The 9,498-nt window shown below is 53.7% G+C and overlaps 1 protein-coding gene across 5 annotated transcripts; it reads right to left on the reverse strand.

Moving 5' to 3' along the window:
- Nucleotides 1-706: 706 nt before the first annotated feature.
- Nucleotides 707-9,161, reverse strand: REM1 (RRAD and GEM like GTPase 1). 5 transcript variants are annotated; one of them, XM_027078658.1, is made up of 5 exons: nt 8,989-9,161; nt 7,550-7,698; nt 6,603-6,691; nt 2,602-2,803; nt 707-1,322 (listed from the first exon to the last, which is right to left on the reverse strand). In XM_027078658.1, the coding sequence occupies exons 1-5, from the start codon at nt 9,144-9,146 to the stop codon at nt 1,051-1,053; spliced, it is 870 nt and encodes a 289-aa protein (XP_026934459.1). In that variant the 5' UTR covers nt 9,147-9,161; the 3' UTR covers nt 707-1,050. The 5 variants fall into 5 exon arrangements, with proteins under 5 accessions (XP_026934459.1, XP_026934457.1, XP_026934455.1 ...); XM_027078656.1 differs by having other exon boundaries at nt 708-1,322; nt 7,550-8,103; nt 8,989-9,104; XM_027078654.1 differs by having other exon boundaries at nt 708-1,322; nt 7,550-8,132; nt 8,989-9,080.
- Nucleotides 9,162-9,498: the final 337 nt, after the last annotated feature.

Below are 9,498 nucleotides of genomic sequence, written 5' to 3' on the forward strand. Positions count from 1 at the left end.
CCGTGATGAAGAGTGGTCCCCACTTGCCACAACTAGAGAAAGCCCTCGCACAGAAATGAACACACAACACAGCAAAAATAAATAAATTAATAAACTCTTACCCCCAACATCTAAAAAAAAAAAAAGATAATCATATTAAAAAAAAAATTGTGTTTGAAAGTCCATTTCCCTGGGAGTCTATAGTTTTTTGTCACATTCTCCAAGAGGACTGTGGATAAGCTGGCCACAGACTCTAGCCTCACAAGCCTGGGCTGGAATCCTGGCAACTTCACTTATAGCTGCTGTGTGATCCGGAGCACAAGCCTTCACTGTTCTATGCCTCTGTTTTCTAACTAGTTAAACATGAAGATTAATAGTTGTGACAGCTTAGTACCCAGTCAGCTCCCAACAAACACCAGCTATTATATTGCTAGGATGAGGGCGAAGATTTTTTTTCCAGAGAATATTTTGTGAATTTATAATCTAAAAAAGAGTTAATGAGAGAATAGGAGGTCATCACACTAAACTGTGGTTGCTTGTGCTGCACTGTGTCTCCCTCCAAGTCGTGGGGCAGGGGCTGTGCCCAGTGGTTCAGAGAAGAGCCTGAATGCATAATTGGTCCAGTGATTTTACTGACTAACCCTGACACCCAAGTCAGCAGGCCAACCCAGTCTGCAGCCCGTGTAGATGGAAAAGCGGGAGGTGGAGACGCCTGGAAGAGCCCAAAAGAAGAGATCTGGGCACTCAGACAGGACATCCTTCTGGTCTAGTTTATTGTGGGGGAATTTCTGACGGTTGGCCAGAGCCCAAGGACAAGGAAGACTTTTTACAAAAAGACACGCACTGCATGAAAACCCCAATTTAGGCTTTGGCCCCATGGTCTGTCCATCACTTGCCCAGGGCAGAGAGGTCCGTGAAGTTGCGGCTGGGGAGATGCTCTGTACGTTGAGGGACTGGACGGCCAAGGCCCACGATGTAGATTGCAAGCCACAGAGACTCTGCCTCTCCGTGGCCCTGGTGGAGGCTAGAATGCACCCCAGTGCCCCCCACCCAGAGAGTGGGTGGGTGGCCTCAGAGCACGGCCAGGTTGTGGCAGGACTTGGAGCGGGCCTTGAGTGCCCGGCGGCGGGCGCTGCGGGCAGTTAAGCGTGCCAGGAAGTGTCGAGCCCGCTGGCCTAGGCTTGCCCGTCGTCGGGGGGGCGGTGGCTCCCGGCCTGCGCAGTTCCTGCGGCGCAAGCGCAGTTGGCGCACTACGCCTTCGAAGAGCTCCGCCACGTTGTGCTGCAGCGTGGCTGACGTCTCGATGAATTTGCAGTCGAACACCACAGCGCAGGCGCGGCCCTCTGAGGGGGCGGGGTCAGTGAGCCAGGGCGGAGCCACAACCGGAAAAAGGAGATAAAGGTAGCAGGAGGTGTGTTCAATCTCAACCGGAAGCACGATTTTTCCTTTCCCCATACCTCGTGCTGCGTGCCAGGGGACTCAGAGATAAATCTGGCTTTGAGGAGTTAGTTCACAGGTTAGTGATTGATACTGATAGCAGAATGAGGCTGGGAAGACCGGGAGGTCCCACGGAAGGGTCTTGACTGCCAGGGAAGGGGTCTAATCTGTTCATCAGAATTGTCTGGGGGAGCATGTTAAAATGCAGGTCGCTGAGCCCACCCGCAGATATTCTGATTCGGTAGGTGAGGCCTGGGAACTAGTGATTCAACAAAATCTCCTGGGGATCATGTTGCAGAAGTTTGGGACGTCTGCTCATAAAGCATATGGTCTTCCGTCTCCAGGATGCCACTGGGCTGGATGCAGGGGCCTGGGTTCTAGTCCTCAGTGGCTGGTGACCCTGTAGAACTGGCCTCCCCACTCTGGGTCTCAGTTTCCATATTTTTTAGATTTCGCCCTGTGAGTAGGGCCATTTTTAGATCGTTATGGGTTCCACCTGATACATCAATTGTATTAAAATATTCCCCATCCCACTTTAAATACAATTTAAGTATAACTTTAAACATTTTGGTTTGCAGTTGCTGGCTGACACAATATTATGTTTTGTACGCAAAGCTCTGTGAAATTTGAATTTATCATTTTCTCACTGTATTTTGGAGTCAATAATTGTCTTTTTCAGGTCTCAGATGTAAGCCCTTGGAAAGCTTACAGGCGCTGAGCCTATCATGCCTGGTGAATAAAGTGTCTCAGACTAAGGGCATTGGGGCACATAGGGGAATTTTTAGGCAAAGAAGTGACAAGGTCAGCTCTGGTTCAGGAAAACTCTGGCAGCTGGTGAGGAGAACCGATTGAGTGGGGATAGAGAAGTACCGGGGTTGGCCCAGGCTAAAGTGGAGATGCCAGGATGGGGCAGAGGCTCTGGGCATGGGGACAGGAGGGGAATGTGGGGTTAAGGGAGGTGGACCGACAAGGTCTGGGGACTGGTCTGAGGGAATGAGAGAGGAGGCAAGCCAAGAATGGTTTCTAGCTTTCAGGCTTAGGCAAGTAGATGCAGGATGGAGGTGGCCGGGGTAGGGGTGGTGGGGCACGAGTCACTGAGATCGAGGAGCACTGGAGGAGGGAGGAGACGCAGTGACAACAGGGCTAAGAGAAAGGTGGAGGAGGAGGGTGGAGTGGAGGGCTCACCTTCCACGGAGACTTCCCGGCAGCGTGCCAGGTCCGCCTTGTTGCCCACCAGGATGATGGGCACGTGGTCCGCCTGATATGTGCGCCGCAGCTGAATGCGGAGCTCAGAGGCACTCTCGAAGCTGCCCCTGTCTGCGATGGAGTACACGATAACGTAGGCGCTGCCCACCTGCAGGCACGACTCCTGGCTCCAGCTTTCATCCTGTAGGGGAGGGAACCCAGGCCCATCCTCAGACGATACCTAGGCCCTGGCTGAGAAAGGAGGGGCTGGGATGGTCTAATGGGTGGGATGGGGCTGAGGTTGATACTTTGGACAGGTTGGGGGACAAATTCTGCCATATTTCCCTGTGTCACCCGGGAGACCACCGATCTTCTCTGAGCCACAGTTCCTCTGCTTGAAAAACTGGGCTAATGACACTACCTCACTCCATTCTCTCATTCATTGGTTCCTTCTGTAGGCTGGGCACTGGAGACAAAAGATGTATTGGGTTCTGCTAAGGAGAGTTCTGGCTTTGCCTTTTCAGCGCTTTTGTCTGGTTTGAGGAGGGTTTGGTCTTGCTAGACCGTCCTTTTGGCTTTTTGCAGTCCAGAGTTAAGAAAAAAAAAGGAAGGGAGAGAAGTGGGGACAGGAGGCTGTCTTCCAGGGGAGGTTTTTTTCTGGATACTCTTGAAGAGAGAGTTGAAGGAGCAACTGTGGTGTGTAAGGGAAGGGGGTGGGAGAGGCAAGGGGCATTTTAAGAAGTGGAGTCTATTCAAGATGTTTGACAAGGAAAGGAAAGAACTGGAGTAATTTTGATATTGTTTTGGATGACGCTCTTTTGTCAGGGACAGCACTCCGAGACTGAACCACCTAGGTAATGGCTTTCTAAGTGTTTCTAAGTGTTTAAGGAGACACAGTACCTGCCCTCCAAAAGCTCATGATTAGGAAGGGATGCTATGAAAATGGAGAGATATAATGCGGTGTGATAAGTACCATTAAGAGAGGCATATGCAGGGACGTCCCTGGCGGTCCAGTGGTTAAGACTCGTGCTTCCAATGCAGGGGGTGCGGGTTCGATCCCTGGTCAGGGAACTAAGATCCCACATGCTGTGCAGCTCAGCCAAAAAAAAGAGAACCATATGCAAGTGGCTGGAGGACCCATGGGGCTTGGGGCGGGGGTAGACCAGAAGAACTCAACTGGGCAGAGTGTGGGAGGGCTTCACAGTGGACTGGTGAGTGGGGTTAGAAAGAATGAGCGGCTGAGTAGTGGGGAAGAGAGTGGGCAGGAGTGGGAAATGCCGAGCGTGGTGGAAGTATTGTTTGTGAGCGGAAAAGAAGCCAGAAAAGTTTTCTGATAACCAAATAAGGTAGATAAATAGGAAAGCATCAGATCCATGGTCAACATCATTGTCAAAAGGGGTAAGTTCTGAACAGCTGTACTGATCCTTCCCCGGGGCCAAATAACCCTGAACTGAGTCAGACAGATGTGGGTTCTTATTCTGGGTTCTTAGCTGTGACTATGGACAGGTTCCTTCCTCCCTCGGAGTCTGTTTTCTCATTTGTAGAATGAGAGGGTGGGTCTTGACCATTCATTCATTCATTGCACAAATATTTATGGAAGATTTGCTATGTGTCAGCATCACAAAAGCTGGTTGGTACATGGATTGGTGGGTAAGAACCCCTTGGGGGTGTGATTAAAAATGCAGATTCCAGAACCCCACTTTTATAGGTTCTATTTCATTAGGTCTGGGGTGAGACTTGAGAATCTGATTTCTAATACTCTTCAGGTGACCCTGATGGTCAGCGAGGCTGGGGTACCGCTGGATGAACCAAAGGCCCTCCCAGTTCTGTCAGATTTTGCCTCTCGGACATCAACAGGGACCCTCTCTGTATGGACCCTCTTTGGGAACTGCCTTCACAGACACTGGCCAGGGAAACTGTAGGGAAATCAAGGGCCAGAGAAGAGAACACTTTCTCAAGGCCACCCAGCCAGCTGGGCACAGAATTCCAATTCCTGCCTTCTAGTCTGTCTCCCAAGTGGGACTCCCAGTCTGATCACTCTTCTTAATTCACTGGACTCTGTCCCATAGGATTCTCAACTGCATCCAAAAAGTAGACCCTCCTTCACCAGTCTGAGCTCCATGAGGCCAGGAGGCACGTCTGCCTTAGTCACTGATGGGTCTTCAGTGTCCTGGCCCATTATAAATATCCAGCCAGTGTTTCTTTCTTCTTCCTTCCTTTCTTTTTTTAAAAATAAAGCTTGGGTGTGAGCTGGCCACTGGATCCCCAAGGCCTTCCGCTGGCCCTAGGATGTGGGACCCTCAAGGCTGCCGCCCTCAGGCTGGCCCTGAGGCTGGCTGTGTGTGATGGGCCGGCAGGGACCTGACGTCAGACCCCCGGGCAGACCTTGCATATCTGGGTTTGGTCATGGTGCCCTCCCTTCACCCTGGCTGAGGTGGGGACCAGCCAGCCAGTGTTTCTTTTTTTTCTTTTTGCGGTACACGGGCCTCTCACTGTTGGGGCCTCTCCCGTTGCGGAGCACAGGCTCCGGACGCGCAGGCTCAGCGGCCATGGCTCACGGGCCCAGCCGCTCCGCGGCATGTGGGATCTTTCCGGACCGGGGCACGAACCTGCGTCCCCTGCATCGGCAGGCGGACTCTCAACCACTGCGCCACCAGGGAAGCCCCAGCCAGTGTTTCTTAATAAACAAGTGAGTGAAGGAGTGGAACCTCAGATGGAGGTTCAGAAGGTGATGCTCCCAGTGGGGATGGTCTTAGTGCATAAGAGTGTAAGCTTTGGGCTATTATAAATCTGGGTTTGAATCCCACTTGCTATCTGAGAACTTGGGACACATAACCTCTCTGAGCTTTGATTTCCTCATTGGTAGGATGGGAATCAGAAATACACTCATTGTATAGTTTTTGTCTTGACCGAATGTCAAAATATATGTCTAGTGTTTAGCACAGGGGCTGACACTTAGGAAGAAGGTGCTCCATAAATGTCAGCTGCTCTTAGAGAACCATCATCATTATTATGATGCTCATTTGGACCTGGGTTTCCTTTTATGCTAGTTAAAAGGAATTGGTCTCATAGCTCCTTCATCCCTAAATTTGGGCCTATCTCTGGAGCTGTCAGCCATTCTTGTCAATCACCCAACATTGCCCTCCTAAGCCCCACCCTGTGGGCAGGGCCTCCCTGAGTGTTAGGGGAGGGGCCTACCCCCTAGAGAGATGGGATCCCAGGTGATTTTTAGATCCTTTTTGCTTAGTTGCATTTCTTCAAAGTTCTACAATGAGCATGTGTTACCTGTATAGCAAGAAAAAAGACTCAACAAGATAAACAAAGGTAAGAAAACTCAAGCAAGATAAGAAAAGCATAATGGGGACATGTCCCTGCCCAATGCTCTCTTCCTGCTTTGGAATGGGCTAGGGAAGGACATCTTTGGTGTCCTCTTTTTACTAGCTACGAAGTCATGATCGATAAGAATTATCATTATTTACAATTCTTCACTCACGTTCAGCATTTTTGCATGCTCCAAACTGTGCTTATCTCAGTGAAACTGCGTAAGAAGTTTAAAAAAACCAGCTGGTAAGGAAGGCAGGAATGATCCACCCATTTATTAGGTGAGAAAACTGAAGCTCAGAGCGGGTAAGTCAGGTGCACAAAGCCAACTGGTAAGACAAAGGAAGAGGGGGTTCAACCTCAGGCTAAATCTGGTGTTCCTTTTTCTGTACAATGTGGGTGGGTGGAATGGGATAAGGGTGCTCATGAGGGGAAGATTTGCAGGGGGAGAAGCACATCCTGGGATGGCTGTGAGGAGAGGATGAATGGAGTGAGAAAGGGGGGTCAGGGTCATGAGGTCCTCCTGGCTTTGATTGGAAAGGCTGCTTAGGAGCTGCGGGTTTGGGGAGGTGCTGAGGATGGGCCCTGCCCTGTCCCTGCTCTGTAGTGTCCTAGAGGGGACAGGAGTCTGGTACTAGCCTCAGCATCCCTCCCCCCAGATCCTGCTTGTTGTGCCATACCAGTTTCTCAGCCTCCCAGGTGTCCACGACCAGCAGTGTGGTATCCTCTCCGTCCACCGTGAGGGTCCTCTCGTACACATCTTCTGCAACTGAGGAAAGACACGGATTTCAGGGAGGAGATGCAGGCCTGGGGAGGATGCAGGCCTCCCTAACCCCTCTTTCCGCCCCCTCCACTTCTCCTTGAAGTGCTCACCATATTTGTTAGATGTCTGTCTCTCCTGATAGGCCAAGAAACACCATGAGGAGCCCCTGTCCCACCAGCTGCCAGCATGGTACCTGGCACACAGTAGGTGCTGAGAAAGGTTTTGTTGGTTTGGTTGATTGAATGAGTGTGGGGCGGTGGGGTTAAATTTGGGCTGGGAGTTCTCCCTGGCTTAGTGTATGGTTCAGGCAGGTCCCGTTACCCTCTCTGGAACCCTGTCTCCCTATCTGTCATACATACCGGTGTACGTGTGTACATATGGGTTCACGCTCTGAGCAGTCAGGGCTGGGGAAAGGGCGTGGTCAGAGTGTCCCCACCTCCTCTCTGCCTTTAACCTGCCCTCTCCCCCCGCTCACCCTGGGTCCTCTCTGCCAGTCCTGCAGGGACTCATCTTCATTTCCTCTGTCCGGTCCCTGATCCCCATCATTCTGGGACCCCAGGCCCTACTTGGGACTTGTGGAACTCAGAATCGCTTCCCTTATGACATGAAAATGCATCACACACCTGTGAGAAATTAGCACAATTCTCATTCACTATTCAAGGAATTTCCCTCCTGTGGATCTTAGTGCAGGCTGTGCCCTGCACAACTCCGGGGGGTGATCATCACTTCATAGTCTGTGTGAAAGATGCCTCTCAGAGTTGAGCAGTGCATGAGTTGTACACCTGTTCTTGGCAGCGTTATGCCCCAGATAACAGGGATTTCATTCCATCGACCGCATCCCTTCCCAGCCCACAGGGTCCCTACCTCCCAGCTGTTCATGGAGATCCCGCTCTTGTTTTCCTGCAAAGAGGTTGGCCAGGCTGGTCTTCCCTACGCCAGGATCTCCAAGCAGTACCACACGGTAGAGGGCCTCCCAGGAGCCTTCAGAGTCGCTGGATTCAGAGGACCAACCACTGGGGGCAGATGAAGGTTGCCGGGTGGGGGTGTTGAGGGAGGCTGATTGGCCCAGTCGGGGATGCTGGGACTGTGTAGAAGGTGCTGTGCCCAGGAGGCCAGGCTGGTGGCCCCGGGTGGACAGGGGCAGTGGAGTACTGGCTCGGCGGCGCAGGGGGGTCTTTGCCTCTTGCTGAGTATTTAGTGTCATCCTTGGGAAGGGGGGTTTCCTTCTTTCCTTCGGCAGGAAGGGGGAGTGGGTGGTGAGCCAGGTGCTTTGAGCCCCTTCTCCTATGGAGTCCTGATGAGCTGCTGCGACGGCTTCCTCCAGAGCCGTCCTTCTAGTCCTTCTAGCAGTCCTTCCTTCCTTTGAGCTCAAATGGGAGGAGGAGGCGCCTCAGATCCTCCCTGTGGGGGCTTTCTGGCTTCAGGCCCAGAGAGAACCTGGGTCAGGCTGGGAGGGGTGAGTGCGTGTGAACACACACATGCATGCACACCCAGAGGCCATTTCCTATGCCTTGAGGATAACCCACTCCCCCATGATACACAGATAGGCAGAGGGGCAGCAGCCAGATAGGATGTCCACACAAGCACGCACACAGAGCTGCCCCAGCCATTCAGAACATGAGACCCACGTTCACGAAAGACACCCGAATTGCCCCCTTCTCTTCTTCCCCACAGGTCTCTTCCACATGGTTCGGTTCGGGGTTGGGAGGTACGGAGGAGGGTTGAGAGCCCCGGGGGGATTCACTTCCGCTGCCCGATCCCACGAGGGCTGAGGAAGAGGCAGGACGGGCAGCTTGGTCCTGCTAAAGGCTAGGGGGTCTGGGGGTTCCCTCCAGCTGAAACCTGAGAGCCCCGGTGCCATGGGAACAGCGTGTCCGGCCCGCCCCCTCCGTGAAAAATTCAGAAGCGGCTGGCACTACGGCCTCCAGCTGCTGTGGGGGCGCGGGGGCTTCGAGGCAGCCGGACCCCAGATTTGGTGACAGGAAGGGTCCCGGCGGTGAGGCGGGTGGAGAGGAGACCTACAGGGCCCAGGAGGGCATGCCATTCCCGGAGTCCGAGCTTCCCCGGCCCGGGGGTCCTGGGTGTGAGTCCCCAGATCCCGGGAGGGTTCCCTGTCTCAGGGAACAGCCCTCCGGGCCCGAGATCCGGGGGCCCTCACTCCGGGACGCGGGTTCGAGGCCCCCCTCCTCCCTGCCTGTGCCGCAGAACCCCCCCCCCCCCCCCCCCCCCGTCGCCCCATACGGGCGCCTGGCGAACTCCGCACCAACTTGACTAAGTTGGTGGCGGGCTGCGCGGGCCTTTACCTCGGTGTGGGGAGGGGTCCAGGGTCCCCGGCCGCCACAGCTGCCGGGTGCACCAGGCTGTACCACTGCCTCGCAGCATTGCCCCTCAGGCCGGTCCCGCCCCCAACGCCCGGGCCGGGGGAGGAGCCGGGACCCCGCCCCGTCCAGCCCCGCCCCATTAGGGCAGCCCCGGGGTCTCCGCCCCAAGGCCTTGGCCGCTGAATGACTTTTCGCAGAGCTCAGCTGACCCGCCACTTCAAGTACTTAGCCAGGGGTGGGGGGCGAGAGAGGGGAAGGATACGGGTTCTGAATTCCTGAGCCTGGATCCCCTCTGCATCTGCATCTATCCACTCCAGCAATGGGGCACACCAACTTTAGCCTTCACGAAAACCGCTTGAGGAACTTGTTAACTCTTCAGATTCCAGGTCCCACCCTGCAAGAGAGGCAGATTCAGCAGTCCTGGCAGAGAGGGTGGGGAATCTGCATTTTAAACAAGTGTCTAAGTGAGCCTGACCCAGAGTTCATAGACCC

This window comes from Aethalodelphis obliquidens, unplaced genomic scaffold, assembly GCF_003676395.1.
Source record: "Aethalodelphis obliquidens isolate GAN/ISIS:26980383/991018 unplaced genomic scaffold, ASM367639v1 scaffold42, whole genome shotgun sequence".
Lineage (NCBI taxonomy): Eukaryota > Metazoa > Chordata > Mammalia > Artiodactyla > Delphinidae > Aethalodelphis > Aethalodelphis obliquidens.